This window comes from Lonchura striata, chromosome 2 (assembly GCF_046129695.1).
Source record: "Lonchura striata isolate bLonStr1 chromosome 2, bLonStr1.mat, whole genome shotgun sequence".
NCBI classification, from domain to species: Eukaryota; Metazoa; Chordata; class Aves; order Passeriformes; family Estrildidae; genus Lonchura; species Lonchura striata.
Genome location: NC_134604.1, coordinates 18,637,898 through 18,652,722, shown reverse-complemented (window position 1 = coordinate 18,652,722; position 14,825 = coordinate 18,637,898). Strand labels below are relative to the sequence as shown.

At 51.1% G+C, this 14,825-nt stretch overlaps 2 protein-coding genes across 4 annotated transcripts in view; one reads left to right on the top strand and one right to left on the bottom strand.

The window, feature by feature from the left end:
- The first annotated feature begins 8,443 nt into the window (after positions 1-8,443).
- Positions 8,444-11,571, top strand: SOD1 (superoxide dismutase 1). The gene is made up of 5 exons (XM_021550117.2): positions 8,444-8,559; positions 8,981-9,074; positions 9,472-9,541; positions 10,864-10,978; positions 11,294-11,571. Exons 1-5 carry the CDS (start codon positions 8,485-8,487, stop codon positions 11,402-11,404), a joined length of 465 nt encoding a protein of 154 aa, XP_021405792.1. The 5' UTR covers positions 8,444-8,484; the 3' UTR covers positions 11,405-11,571.
- A 947-nt stretch (positions 11,572-12,518) lies between these two features.
- The window catches only part of SCAF4 (SR-related CTD associated factor 4), a 29,693-nt gene continuing 27,386 nt past the window's right edge, over positions 12,519-14,825 (bottom strand). For all 3 annotated transcript variants that reach the window (XM_021550094.2, XM_021550097.2, XM_077781205.1), the window contains one exon: positions 12,519-14,802. In XM_021550094.2, coding sequence (XP_021405769.1) covers positions 13,961-14,802 — 842 coding nt within the window. In that variant the 3' untranslated portion in view covers positions 12,519-13,960. The remainder of the gene's footprint in view (positions 14,803-14,825) is intronic.

Here is a 14,825-nt window from a genome sequence, read left to right as displayed (position 1 = left end):
GCCTTTGTTTGCACCATGTGGGACACGGCTCAGCCCAAGGGGAGTACACTTGGATTTTGTTAAGCCTCAGCTCCAGCCCGGAAAAGCACATTTTATAATGCACTAATAATAAATAAACATCTGCTGTGTCTGAACTGACAGTGGTTTTTAACACAAAAAACTGGGAGCACCTCCCCAACACCTTTGAAAGTCAGAGTGGGGAAATCCAAAGCAACCCATTGTGTATCTAATAAAGAATATTTCTTTTCTAATACCGTGTGTTTGTTCTGCCTTTAAAAATCAAACACAACATTTCAGATACCATTATTCACATGTTGCTTCTAAATCAAGTCCAAATATTAAATGTCAGTTTTCTTCATCAAGCCACTGACTAATTAATGGCAGATTTGAAATGGCATTACCACACCAAGAACTTCAGGCAGAGCATTTATCAGCAAGATTAAACACGGGTCCTTTCCTGATGTTGATTCCAGGTGTGCCAGGGACACAGACAGGAATTCCTCCCCCAAATCCCGCCTAACTTTGCTCCTGGCAGTGGGAAGCCATTCCCCGTGTCCCGTGGCACAGCCCGGCAGGATGCGCAGCCCAGCGGACCCGCGGCTTGTGCCGGCTCGGGTGGGCACATTTGTAACTAATCCCGCCTGCTTTGCTGCTTTCCCAGAGCCTCGGCGTGCAGTGCCTGAGGTTCATTTCTCGTCTGAGAGCTCCGGTTTCTCCGCACACCGAGCCCCATCTCTTCACTGCATGCCCGGGCTGCTGTGCCAAGCCCGTGTGCTGCTTGTCCCCCTCCACCGACTCGCTGCTCATTTGGGAGCTGCTGCTTTTGTCCCGCGGTGATTGTCTGCATAAAAGGTTCGGCTTTCCTCCAAAATGTTTCCAAAGGAAGCAGAAGACGGGCATGAGCTGAAAATTCCCCCTGAAAACACTCGTCAATTGCCCGGCAGCAGTAAACCTTGTTTTCAGGGAATGCAGCAGGGGTAAAACACCTCCCCAGTGAAATCCTGAGTTTAGGAATGGTTGAGCTGCGCAAAGGAGAGCCGTTTCGGACAGGGGCACGCGGGAGGAGCTCAGCCAGAAAGAAACAATTTGGTAACTCCCAAAGAACACAGTAAAACCTAGCTGCAAGGGAGGCAATTCCGTGATTGGAAACACGGCGCAGCATTCTTCATGGAAGAATCTGTTTGGAGGAGGAAGGCTCAGAAGCAAAGTTCTGTCTCTGCTGCAGACATTCCACTTGTTAAATTTTGTAAATAAAGCCTTTTTTCCTCTTTGCAATGCACATTGTGGTATTTCTCCTCCACACAAAAGAATGCTCCGGCTCCAGAGCAGTGCATGCCCGTACCTGAGAGACAGGAACCACGGGGGACATTTCAAGGGGGAAGGTGGAAAAAGGGTCTTTAAAAAAATTTAAAAAAATAAAAATCGAGGAAACTGTTATTTGAAAAATAGTGGTAGAGTGTGACCAGTACAAACCAGGCCATCCAAACTGGTTTGAATTAGGTCTTGTTCTGTACTGGTGAAACACTTACTTTCCTGTCAGATTTCCCTGTAGCTCACAGAAGATGTTCACCACGACCCAAAAACTGTTGCCTTATTTTTGCCTTAGAAAATAGGAACAACAAGGTAATAATGAAAATTTCTGGATTTTATGTAAGTGACTCAGATTGATTGCCAGCTCTATACACAGAAGATAACTATTCCTGTTGTGTATGAATTTTTCTGAGGACAGTCTGCTCCCCTAAGTGCAAAATATCCATTAGACCTCCTAGTCCTTTGTAGAAGCTCTCCCGGGTCTCTGCATGCTTCAAAAATCACAAAAAAAAAAAGCCTCCCCAGGTGTTTTTCGACTGCTATTTCTGTCAGGATGCAGTGAGGCTGGTAGTGGGATCACATTCTGTAGGATTATGTAAAAGAGGGAAAAGCATTTGATGAATTACTGCCCAGCCCAGACTGTCTTTTGAGGAAGGCTGTTATCTGTGTTCTGCGGTGCTGCGGGTGAAGTGGTCTGTGAAATCAGAGTTCCCTGGATAATGGCAGAGCTGGGGCTTTCCCAGGGGTATTGCTGCCCATCCCACAGGACCTGCATGAGGCAGGCAAGAGCCTTGGCTTCCAATCCTGTTTGTTGTCAGTTTATTCGATTAAAGTCTTGCTTTCAATGTCAGTGCTAATTTCTGAGAACCCCAGAACGGTTCTGGCTGGGAGGTGCCTTAAAGCCCATTCATTCCCACCCGCTGCCATGGCAGGGACAACCAGGCTGCTCCAAGCCCCATCCAGCCTGACCATGGGCACTTCCAGGGATCCGGGGGCAGCCACAGCTGCTCTGGGCACCCTCACAGGGAAGCATTCCTCCCCAAAATCCCATCCATCCCTGCCCTCTGGCAGAGGGAAGTTCATTCTCTCCCAGCCTGTGTTTGCCCTTGGCACTGCCCCCACCCAGGTGCAGCCCTTGCCCTTGGCTTTATTGAACATCACCAGGTTGTCACAGGGCCACTCTGCAGCCCATCCAGGTCCCTCTGGGTGTCCCATCCCTTCCCTCTGGTGTGTGCCACCACCACAGAGCTCAGTGCCATCAGTCCCACTGTCCTTGTCACCAGCAAAGACTTTAAATAATTCTCCCACAGAAAAACAGTTGGGCTCAATGATCCCCAGGGACTTCTCCAACCTAAACAATTCCATTGTTCTATGCCCATGGCACGTACAGAGGCACACAACTGCTTGTGAAAGGTACAGGAGAGAGTGCCCCCAGCCCTCCTGGCTACATCACTAGCCCAGAGCTTTTCTTCCTCAAATATTAATGTTTTCCTGATTACCTGCTGCTTATGGGAAGGTGACTGTGCCCATGTACTCCTCTGAATAATTCATTTAAAATATGAAAGCCAGACAGAAGTGACTTTTTACTTACCATGGTCTGTCCAATCCATCCTTTCCCAGTGAGGGAAGCACTGGGAAGCATTCCCAGCATCCCAGTGTTTTAGAGATAGCAGTATGGAGAGCAAAACCAGTGCCAGAGTTGTTAGAGAGCCTCTTCTCCCATGTGTGTCCATGTGGAGTGGGGAAGGAAGGCAGGAACTGCAGGGAGAAGTGGGAGGCAGGGCTGGGAAGCAGGGCAGTGAGATGCCCCTCAATTTTTCTATGTTTTTGAGCCACACTGAGCAGCATTGCTTCTGCAGGGCCTGTGGGCAATGGGGTCACTGCCTTGCCTCCAAATAAACAAATTAAACCATCAGTGCAGACATGGGCCATTTGTACTTTTGCTACCTATGGTGCCACTCACTTTAAAATCCTTTTTCCCCAGACAGATTGGTTTCATGTTCATGGATGGGGCTTTCCCCGCACAAATACAAGTCCTTAATCTCTTTGTTTTTATAGCAGTCTGTGCACAATGCCATGTAAGATCTGCTCTGGGTCCCCAGAAGAATTAGAGCAATCATTTCTAGCCCTGTGAAAAGCTTCTGGATCTTTTTCCATACTAGTTGTTTTCTACCCTTGCAAGACAGATTGTCTCCTCCACAAAACTATGAGCTATCCTCCACAGTTCCTGTGGGACATGAAAGAAGGGTTGTTTTTTTTTTTTTTTCCTTTCCACAGTTTATGTTGCCACACAGTCCAAGATTCATCAAGGTACCCAATTTATAAAACTAGATAGAAAAGCACTTTTATTTTTGTGGAGCTGATCTGCTTACATCATTCCTTCCCTTTGCTTCCTCAGACCCCTCACTCATAAAAGGTTTTTGTTGTTGTTGCTGTTGTTGTTGTTGCTGTTTTGGGGGAGTTTTTGTGTTTGTTTTTGTGGGGTTTTTTTGTTGTTTTTGCGGGTTTTTTGTTGGTTTTGCTACTCCAAATTTTACACTATTTTGCCAAAGAAAAGCACTGTGGAAATAAAAGCCTATCCCACAAAGATGGAGCACTAGCGCCATCCGGTGTCACTCCCTGACCCCGAACTGCCTGCACCAAACAACCCCAAACTCTTCCCCCTGCACCGTTTGCAGTCATCCACATTGCCACTTTTGTCCCCAGCAGAGCCCACGCTGAACCTGAAAAAGTGTAAGAAGCAACAAGTTGGTTCTAGCTTCTGCTAAACACGTTTTTCCTTTCCTGACTCTATTTTCTGTACAAACTGTCCTTAGAGGTCAGTTTCTGAATGCCCAGAAATGTAAATGCCATAGGGGGACCTTGTGGCTCTCCACAACTCCCTGCCGGGGGGCAGGACAAGAGGAAAGGTGCCAGGAGGCTGCAGTGAGGAGGATTTTCCTCTGGAGAGATGCCTGGCACAGCAGAGCAGGGCTGCACCCTCTGCCTGTGCCAAGCAACTCCCTCGGTCTCTCAGACCTGAAGCACGGCATGTCAGAGCGGTCCTGGCCAGAAAATCCCTGCTCTTCAAAGCGTGGCTTAGCCACAGGCTGGGATTAGGGAATAAACACAATCAGTGCTGCTCTCCAGCAGCTCCAGCTGCGGGCAGAGCGGCACTGCCAGGCTGGGCACTGCCAGGCTGGGCACGGCCAAGCCCTCCCCACGCTGTGACACAGTGGCTACCAGCCAGGGACTGTCAGCAGCCTTAAATTGTCCCACCAGGCCCACGTGCCCGCCTGGATGCCCCAGAGTGCCAGGCCTGGATGTGGCTCAGCACAGACACCGCTTCTGGAGATGCCACAGCCTCTTCCAAAGAAGCCCCACAGCCCGGCCCTGGCAGAGCCCGTGGCAGGGGCTGAAGTCTCTGCACAGAGCTCAGTGTGGACGGGAACTTCTGCTCCTGCCTCCAGCTCCAGCAGCCACAGCCCAGGCCCTGGCCCTGAAGACACAGAGGTGCTCTGAGTACCTTTTGAGAAAGTGTTGCAGCCACATGAGCCCGCAGGGTACAAAGTCTGCAGGCTGCCTCCTGCAGCACCCTTTGGCCCTTTGGCATGGCTGGAGACTGCGGAAATATCTCCACACAGATGCAGGACATGTAAATACTCATGAATAAATACTCCACAGTGCCATGGAAGCTGTATGAAAATATGTGGCCAGTGCATTTTCCAGCTGCAGTCCCACTTTTTAATTGCTTGTATTAAGGCTTTGGCCTCATTTTACTGACAGCTCTACAAACCCAATGGTGCCCAACCATGCAGAGCTCCCAGAAAACAAGCCACATGTTTAAAACTCCAAATAAAACCACATCTTTGTTATTCTGGACACCTGTCTGCTATATTCTGTTTGTCCTTCCAGCTTTCCTGCAGAAACAGGGTAGTTTACCCTGTGGCAACATTTATTTTCTAATTGCATAATAATTAGCATTTTCCCTGTGGTTTTGTACTTTGCATCTCAAGGATTACCCAACAGAGCTGAGTTAAATCCAAGCCACCTCACCCTTGGTGTCCTGACACCTGCTGTACCACTAAACTGTGCCACTGTGCCTGTGGCAAAAATGAGAGTGCAGGGCAGTTTGTGTTTGAAATAAATCCAGACGAACCTCCTGGATCTTCCCTCTGGCACACGCTCACATGGGCTGGGACTTGCAGAGTTTTTTGTTTAGTTTGGTTACCAGTGTAAGAATTTCTCAAATAAAAACTGGCAATAAAGTCTAAAACTAAGCTACGCTTTCTCATCACTGGGAATGAAATCCTTATCCAGTCATAAAGCATGACAAGGTACAGGGTTTCTTTGGACTTTGTTGATTTTTATCCAAGTTGATATTTTGAAATGCACATCCCATAAATATTGTCTCTATACACAGACACACAGTGTTTTGGTTGCATTCCTTTAGGTGCCTTTCAGTGGCCAACTAACATTCCTGAGTGCATAAACAAAAACACAACAATTTTCAGATGTGCTTTTTGGACAATATTCTATCTTTGGCCAGTTTCAGAAAGGATATTTCCATGCTCTAGCTTAAAAACAATTTAAAACTCCAGCTAAGATACAGTTTGATTGCGCTCATCCCTCTGTGCCGCAGCTCCAGAAACCCTATTTTCCTCCATCCTGGTTTTCCTGGCTCTGTGGTCCCAGTTTCAGCCTGTCAGGCTGTTTCCATGGGGAATCCTGTCCAGGCTTTGGTGCTGTGTGGAATACTTGAAGCACTTGGTGAACTGGCAAAAGTAGCAGGAATATTAGAAATAATCAAAGCCCTCCATGGGCAGACCTTGGCAGAGAGATGCAGCTCTCGCCCCACGGTGGGGACAAAGTTCTCACAACCAGGAGGAATTGTTCATAACACACAACTCTTGATCAGGACACAGGGAGCCCACAGTGAGATGAACATTCCAGCTCTGTGCTTCTCCCAGAGAATCACCACAAGCAGGAAAAATTATTTATTTGCACCACAGGAAACACAACTCTCAAAATTCCCTCTTCTTTTTGAACCTGTATAAAATCTCACTGAGGAATTGTTCCCTCAAGATCTTTATCCTTGCTCTAGGCCTTTTCACGGGACCTGAGGTTTGGGATTTTTTGCTACTTTGTCACATTTTGCTGAGAAGTGTATTAACTTTTCTCTACATAGCTTAGGTTGCTGTTAACCTGCATCACGCAGCAGTTATTTCATCCTTTAAACTGGCAGATTAGGAGAGAATCAAGATGCCAAAACTGCCTTTAAACTGGCAGATTAGAGAGAATCAATATGCTCTTTCTCTTCTGTCCTCTCAGCTCTGACTCTGATATTCCAAATAATAAAATAATCACGTCACCATTTGATGTGGCTGGGTCAAATGATTATTTTTGTGCTGTCAAACACCACGTTCAGCTGCACTGGGAGGGGGGTGGGGGTGGATTTTCTCACCTGCTGACAAGATTTAAGAAAATAAATGAGTTTAAAATAAGTATGTGGGACAAAACATAACAAAACCTGCCCAACTGAGGCACCCCAGGTATCCTGACACTGATTATTAACGCCATCAGCCTCTGAAATTACTTTTGGTTATTTCACTTCGCCTATGAAGAAACCTGACACATCTGGCTCTCACCCATCTGTTTGTGCCACACTCGTGTTGGGGCATGGAGAAGGGCAGATCTTGGAACTGATCTTGTTTTCCAGGGAGGAAACAATAAACCTGATGAAAACATCAGGGCGGGTTTGGAGATCAGACTCAAAGTAAGAGAAAGCCTTGCAGTGATACGGTGATAAGGGAAGTAAAATGAGACATTACCATGTTTAAGGAGTTTAGAAACCTCTTTAAATGAAACAAGGCCACCTCGAGGGCACTGGAAGCTCTCCTCCCGATGGAGCAGGCTCAGGGTGCTGCTGTTGTGCCTGTTTCCTCACAAGTGACTGAGTCTCCTCTCCAGGCACAGCAGGATTGACACTCCAAGGAGTGTTTCTCTCCCTTCCTGGACAGGAAGTTTGGGCTGGCTTTCTTCCCAGCATCTTTCCAGGGTTGAGCTACAAATCCCAATGTGTCTCTCCATGTATTTATCTGGATCACGTCTTTTTCACCTGGTTTGGTACTCTCCTGCAAACAACTCTCTGCTGCAGTAATGTCACCTGAGCCATGGCTCAGGTCTTTTGAGGTGTGAAACAACCACAACTGCTCTGCATCCTTCCCCGGCCTAATGAGGCCCCAAACAAGTCACTTAGAGCTACCTGGGCTTTAAGTCACTTATACCTTAGTCACAGACAGAGATTAATAAAAACCCCCTTGGGCAGCAGAGAAGGGGGGATTCTGCTCCTCTGTCCCTGTGCCCAGGTGAGACCCCACCTGCAGAGCTGCCCCAGCCCTGGGACACAGCAGCAGCACGTGGAGCTGCTGGACAGTCCAGAGGGCTTCAAACTAACACAGAGTGGGTTTAAATTGGATATCAGCAAGGAATTGTTCCCTGGGAGGGTGGGAGCCCTGGCACAGGGTGCCCAGAGCAGCTGTGGCTGCCCCTGGATCCCTGAAGTGTCCAAGGCCAGGCTGGACAGGGCTTGGAGCAGCCTGGGACAGAGGAAGGTGTCCCTGCCCATGGAATGGGTGAGTCTGGATGAGCTTTTACGTCCCTCCCAACGCAAACCTTTCCGTGATTACCTAAAGCTCCAGGTACTCTCAAATCTGTGATTCTGATTTAAGTTCCAAACACCCTAAGGGCAGAGCAGCTCTAGCGAAACGCAGAGCTGCTCAGGGCAGCCTCACAACCGCACTCCAGTTTGGGATAAGAACGGAGCATCCGCCCGCCGCCCCGTCACAGCTGCGGCTGGAGAAGGAGCAGGGTGGGGACACAGCGCTGCTGCTCGTCCCACGGCGCGGCGGGGACACAGCCGTGAGCCGTGCCGTGAGCAGCACCTCCCTCTCCGGTCCCTCTGAATCATTCCCGGTCCCGGTCCCCGTTATGCGCCTCCCGCCACCAGAGGGCGGCTCTCGCCGCCGCGCTCACCGCCTCTCGGCCCCGCCTCTCCCACCTCCCCGCACCGCGATTGGCCGGGCTGCGCGCGGCGCCCCGCACGATTGGCTGCGGAGCCGGCCGCCCCCCCTATATAGCGGGAGAGAGGGCGGGGCGTGCCGGCAGTCCGCGGGCGCTGCGGGCGGGCAGAAGATGGCGGCGGTGCGGGCTGTGTGCGTGATGCGGGGCGAGGGGGCTGTGGAGGGTGTCATCCACTTCGAGCAGCAGGTGAAAGCACGGCCGGGCCGCTGAGAGCTCTCCCAGGGGATCTCCCTCTTCAGCCTCCTCCCTGTGGCCGGCGAGGCGGGAGGGAGCGGGGCGGGCTCAGCTCGAGGGCGCTGCGGTTCCAAATGGCCGCGGCCCTCAGGAGCTGCGCCGTCCCCTGTGGCCGGCCAAGGAGCCACGGCCGCGGGGTCACTCGCGCTCCTCTGTGACAGTACGGGATCTTTCTGGAAGGCCCCGTCAGATAACAGGCACTCCATGTGCTTATTGATAAAACAGGTAAAAGAACGCGTTTGAGGGCGTTAAACGAACGCAGACATTCTAGGTCACTATCGCGGGCTCGTGGCGGGGCCTTTCTGCCACTTTCGTTTGACACGGAGCCGTGTAATGCCAAAGTCTTTGTGGTGACAAATGCTCTCCTTTGAAGAGTACCGGACCGGTGAAAGTCACTGGGAAAATCACTGGATTGGCCGATGGGGAGCACGGCTTCCACGTCCATGAGTTCGGGGACAACACCAATGGTAAGATGTCTCTCCGGGCCTTTGGGTCACGGCGGGAAGGTGGCTGCTTCGCTCCGAAGAGCTGCTCGTGGTGTTGCAGCAGCAGCTTGGGTCTCATGGCTGCAAGTCTGTGTGAGGAAATTGTGGCCGTTCCCGAGGAATTGCTTCCTGGCTAATACTCTGAGCATGTTGAGGCTGGTGGTCAAGACCTGACATACCAAGCACTCACCTGAACTCTTGGGATATCTCAGTGTTATGAAATAATAAAGCTTCTGGCTGAGCCTGGGACTTGTAAGTCTGTAGCAGGTGATTTATCTCCAGGGGATTAGCAGGGAGAGGAGCTGTTTGCTGTTGCTGGGAGCGGTGTGGGAGCAGGAGCTTTATCCTGGGATCCTGCTCTGACTGTGCTGTGTTCTAGGGTGCACCAGTGCAGGCCCTCACTTCAACCCGGAGCAGAAAAAGCACGGGGGTCCCAGTGATGCCGAGAGGTGAGTCCAGGGCATGGGCACTGCTGGGGGCTCAGATGTACCAGAAAATCCGTGGGAATTCCTGCAGGGTTCCCAAGATCACTTAGCCACACTTTAGTAACCCCAGCAGCTTGTTTCTCTGAGAGTGTGCTGTGAAATACTTTTCTGAGGGCATTGTCTGGTTTTAGCTTGGCCTGGGTGGAGGGGACAGTGAGGGCCTGATGCTTGTTCTGGGTATCAATACTTGAGTGGGATGTGAGACCAGGCTCTTCCCTGGTAGCAGCTCTCACAGCCCAGTTCCCTTGGGTGGGTGCCAGAGGAAGTGGTGTGCCTGTGCATCTGGGGAGTGGCGCTGGGAGCAGGGCTCAGGCAGCCTGGTACTGGCATCACCCTTGGAATGCTGACATGGATGGTTGATAAATCCCACCTGAGCCACAGGCCCGGCAGAGCTGGATGTGGGCCAGCTGCTGCATGACACAGCATGAAATGTGTGTCGGGGCCCTGGCAACCACTGCTCGGGGCTAAAGGTTGGGAGTGCACGAACATTGTGGCTTCTGGAACCTTGACAGATCTGCTCCTGGTGTGGCTGTGGGCAAGGGAGTTCCTTAGGAAGATGCAAGAAGTGGATCTTCCTTTTATCAGTGTACAAGAAACAACTGGAGAGAAGCTTTCTGGAAGCTAAAATCAAGCAAATTTCTTAGGGGAGAGCTGCCATTAACCCAGTTTTGTAGGACTTTGAATTCTTGCAGAAAGCTGGTTGTCAGCCCTGGGCTGGCTGAGCTGGTCACCTGGCAGGGATGTGTCAGTATTCCAGGTTCTGAATCTGGACAGAGGAGCCTGACAGAACACGATCAGCTGCATTTTGAGTGAATGCTGTGCTTAGGGCAGGTGTGCAGGACACAGCACACCAGCACATCCAGAAGTCCTGTGAAAATTCCACTGCTCGAGGCTCAGTTCTCCTGGCAAGCCTTAGCAGAGATGTAGCTCTGATAGAAGCTGTATGGAAGAGCAGTATGCCAAGTGATGGGGCAATGCCAAACTGGAATAATCATCCCTGGTACTGGCTGGAACTGAGCAGTTCCTGCATTGCCTTTGACCTGCTGCCTGACAAACTGCTTCTCCTAATCCTCCTTAAACCAAAAGCCTGCAGCTGTCTGTGGAACAGCTGAGCTGTCATGGACAGCAAAAGCTCTGAGAACAGTAGCAGTGTTCACCAAGTTTGCAGGAAAGGTTGTTCCACTGGATTTGGGAGCCTTTGTTATGCTGTAACATAAACTCCCAGCCTTCCCTTGGAAACGCTTTCAGTCCAGGCCACTTTCTGAGTTTCCTGTGTGTTTGTGCAGGCATGTGGGAGACCTGGGCAATGTGACTGCCAAAGGAGGCGTGGCCGAGGTGTCCATCCAGGATTCCGTCATTTCCCTCTCTGGACCACACTGCATCATTGGCCGCACCATGGTGGTGAGTGACAAGGGAAACCTCAGAGCAGAGCGAGGGGATGTACAGCCATCCCCATGTGTTTTAAGTGTGGCACTTCACTGCCATGGACCCCAATTCCTGCGAGCCTTCTGGAGATGTCCCTCTCTAATTCTGCCCCTTCCTGCTGTGGGTGCCTGAGTCGCCCTTGGTCAGGTCTTGAACAGGTCCAGCTGGAAGCTTGTGGCACAGAGATCAGATTGGCATTGTGTAATTAGTTTGGTGTTGCTGCTGCTGCCAGGAGCAGCCATGATTGGAGCTGCACTTAGATCAATTAAGGTCCCTTCAATTCTCTTGCAGGTGCACGAGAGGCGGGATGACCTGGGCAAAGGGGGCAATGACGAGAGCCTGCTCACTGGAAACGCAGGGCCTCGCCTGGCCTGCGGAGTGATTGGGATTGCCAAGAGCTAAGTGTGGTACCTGCAGTGCTCTTCATTGCTGCTCTTACCCTTCCCCTGCAAGTTCAAGATGTGTCATTTAACTCCTGCTCCTCTGCATCCTGAGCAGCACTCACATACTGGAGACTGACTGAGTTTTGTATGAAGTATGTTCAATTAAAGTGTCCCTGATGGAATGGCTCTCTGGTCTCTGCTCATGTTCCTGCTGCCACCATTCCGTGTCACATCCTTGCTGCTCCTGTCCCAACCCCTGGATGAGCCCCACATGCTCTGGCAAAGAGCAGCAGCCCCTGGGTGTGTCAGGGTTTCCTCCTGGGGTAGGGGCAGCATTTGTAGGCTTCAAACCTGTGTAATAAATGTTCTGGGCAGATACACCTGGGTCTGGCTGTCTGTGAACAGGGAACCACCCTAAACCTGCCCCTGCTGGGAAACAGGGCCTGGGCTTCAGCAGGTGTGTAGTTAAATCCCATCCAGCAAGAGGTTCCAGGCAGGATCTCAGGAGTGCCCACTGTGTGCCAGTGCCAGCCTCCATCCTGTTCTGGTGTGTCCTTCTGAAACAGCTTTCAGAGTCTCTTCATAGAGAAAATGAGTCCTTTCAATGAGGACTTGTATCAATATTCCTTCCTCCTGCACTTCAGGATATTAATGCAAGTAGCAGGCTGTAATTCTAGGTAACCCCATTCCACAGAGGCACAGTACTAAGGGAACGGGGTAGTAGAGCAGGAATACTGTAAATATACTTTGAACTTACGTTCCCTGTTGCTGCCAGACCACTGTGTGAGTCTTCACCTCCCTGTGCCTCTTCAGAGGGTTGGTGCTGCTGTGAGGGTTATGCACAGGTACTGCTGCAGAAGGTGGTAAGGAGTTGTTCCACAGTTTTCCAGGCTCTGCTTTCAGATCCCTACTGAGGCAGAGAACAAAGGTGGAATTTGCATGAAGAGAGCAGCCTTGTGTCTCTCATTGTCTCCAGCTCTTTAAGGAGGCGTTCTCAGTGAAATAAACCCTCCTTACAGAGCTGGGGCAAGGCTCAAACCTTGATGTGTGGACAAGGGAATGTCCCATGGGCCCGTCAGGAAACAACCAGTAAGGACACGAGTTTTAACACGTAAGTTGAGGTCACTACAATCTGTAAATAGGTTCTCTCTCTTTATTCTGCTATTGCAAGAACATAAAAATAGATGTCCTCTCCCCAGTCCACAGCTCCACAGTGGCTCTCCCACCTTCTCCCTCCCCCAGAGACAATTCCCTCTGCTGCAGGGCAGCTGTAAGAAAGGACTGATGTAAGGAAGCAGCTGCCCTTCCCTTGGGGCAAAATCCCCAGCTTTAAAGGTAGAACACACCTAGAGCAAGGAGGAAAAAAAAAAAAACATTGAATATGCACAGGATTTGTACACCAATGCTGCTGGGGTTATGAGAGCTCTGAGCCATGTGGGGTGGGCAGAACTTTCCAAAGTTTCCCTGCCCCAGAAATCAGCCATGGAGAAACTGCACCTGCCCTCAGTACAGGTGACAGGACATGTAAGTGCTCTGGAGAGGAGGTGCCACAACACCCAGGAACACCAGGAACACCCTCTGTCCCCAGCCCAGGGGGGCACAACCTACCTCTGGCAGGGTGAGGAGGGGCCGGCATTCCCACAGGAGCAGTGCCATCTCCATGGAGGAAGGGCCGAGTCCTTTTCCCGCCCTGCCTCAAGAGCCAGGCTGGAATTTTGGAGCCTCCGAGGTCTCACTTCCCAACAAGTACAAAAGCTGCGGAGCGGGTGCTGTCCAGCCTGGCACAGGCTTTGTAACCTCAGAGCAGACGGTCGGTGCCTGAAGGTGTTACTTCTTAAAAAAAGGCAAATTAAGGGCAACAGGAACCACAGAACCAAGTGAAGGGAGGGAAGGGAAAAAAAAAATAAAGCAAAGAATGGACTGCACTGCAAGCACTAAAACAGTTAATTAACAATTAACAGTTAATTAACTAAAACAGTTAATTAACAAGTAACATCTTAAAACTAACTTTTATCCGGGGTGGTCAAGTAGCTCATTAAAATGCAGCAATTTAAAACTCCAGAGGACTGTTATAAATAAAAATTAACTTCTGTGAATTTCGACACAAACAGATGTGATTTCCTTTAACAAACAGAACCAAACCACTCTAAATTAGACTCCAGTACAGCATTAAGAGTTCCAACTTTAGGCTGCTGAACACTCCTTTTCCACTTCAGTGCAGCGTAGGAAGAATAGCACACGTTAAAAGTTTGTTACGAAAATAGAGTTTATTAAAAACACATCCCTATTGTTTTGAGGAGCTTTCACCGTTACCTTTTCTTAAATTAAAAAAAAAAATAGAAAGCACTTCTACTTCTGATTCGTAAACTTTTTAAAGTCAAAACTTTAAAAAAGTTACAGAAAAATGGGTAATATTTTAATCATCTCTTCAGTACTTTATGTTATGTTGTGGCTATTTTAAATAGAAGGGAAGCAATCAAATTGCTCACAGTGCCCCGCGTCGGGGGCACAGGGGCGGAAGCAGATTTACAGCACTGTACAACTAAAGCTTGACACTCCAAGCCGGGCTGCGGCCCTAGCGTGGTGCCTCCACCACGGAGCCCGTGTCCTTGTCCACCTGTTCCAGGGATGAGGTAGCCTCGGGCACCGACTCTGGCGTGGCTTTCGCGCCTGCCGGTTCAGCATCTCCCGCAGTGAGTTCTGAAACAAGTTCCGCGCCCTCCGTTTTGCTGCCGTGGGACTCGTGATTTTTGTCGCCCTCTGCCCTGTCTGTCACCTCTGGCTTTTCCTTGCCGCGGCTTTCTTCCTTGTCTCTACGAGACTCCCGATCCCTGGAATCCCTCTCTCTGTCTCGGTGTCCGCTGGAGCGCCTGTTTCTTTCCTCCGAGTCCCTGTGCCTGTCACGCTCGGGGCTGCGGCGTCCCCAGTCTCGCCTGTCGCGGCTGCCCAGCCGCTCATGCTCCCGTTCGTCGCGGCCGCCGTAGCGCTCCCGGTCGTTCTCTACCCGGTTCCCAAAGGATCTCCTCCCGAACCGCTCCTGGTCTCTGTTGGGCGTGAACTGCCTGTCGTTCCTGAACTGCCGCCCGTCCCTGTTCTCCTCGGGCCCACCACCGGGCCCGCCGCTGCCCGGGCCACCGCTGGGCCGCACAAAGTGGCCGGGCGGAGGGAAGGGGGTTTTCATTCCATGCGGGGGAGGCATCCCGAAGCCACCGGGGCCTGGCGGAGGCCCTCTGTGCATCATGTGCGGGGGCATGTGGCGCGGGGGCATCATGGGAAAGCGTGGCAGCGGCGGCGGCGGCGGCATCCCCGGCGGGCGCTGCAGCGGGATCAGCCCGGGCCGGGCGCCCAGCAGCCCCGTGGATGGAGTCTGCAGCCCCACCACGGGCGCGGGCGGTGGCGGGGCCACGCCCTGGGTGCCTGCAAGGAACACACAAAAGACA

What these genes read in the sequence shown, in the direction of transcription:
- SOD1 (XM_021550117.2), top strand. Translation starts at nt 8,485, where the DNA reads ATGGCGGCGGTGCGGGCTGTGTGCGTGATGCGGGGCGAGGGGGCTGTG. An exon ending in TCATCCACTTCGAGCAGCAG is followed by an intron (nt 8,560 to 8,980) that starts GTGAAAGCACGG and finishes TCTCCTTTGAAG; the next exon opens with AGTACCGGACCGGTGAAAGT. An exon ending in GGTCCCAGTGATGCCGAGAG is followed by an intron (nt 9,542 to 10,863) that starts GTGAGTCCAGGG and finishes GTGTTTGTGCAG; the next exon opens with GCATGTGGGAGACCTGGGCA.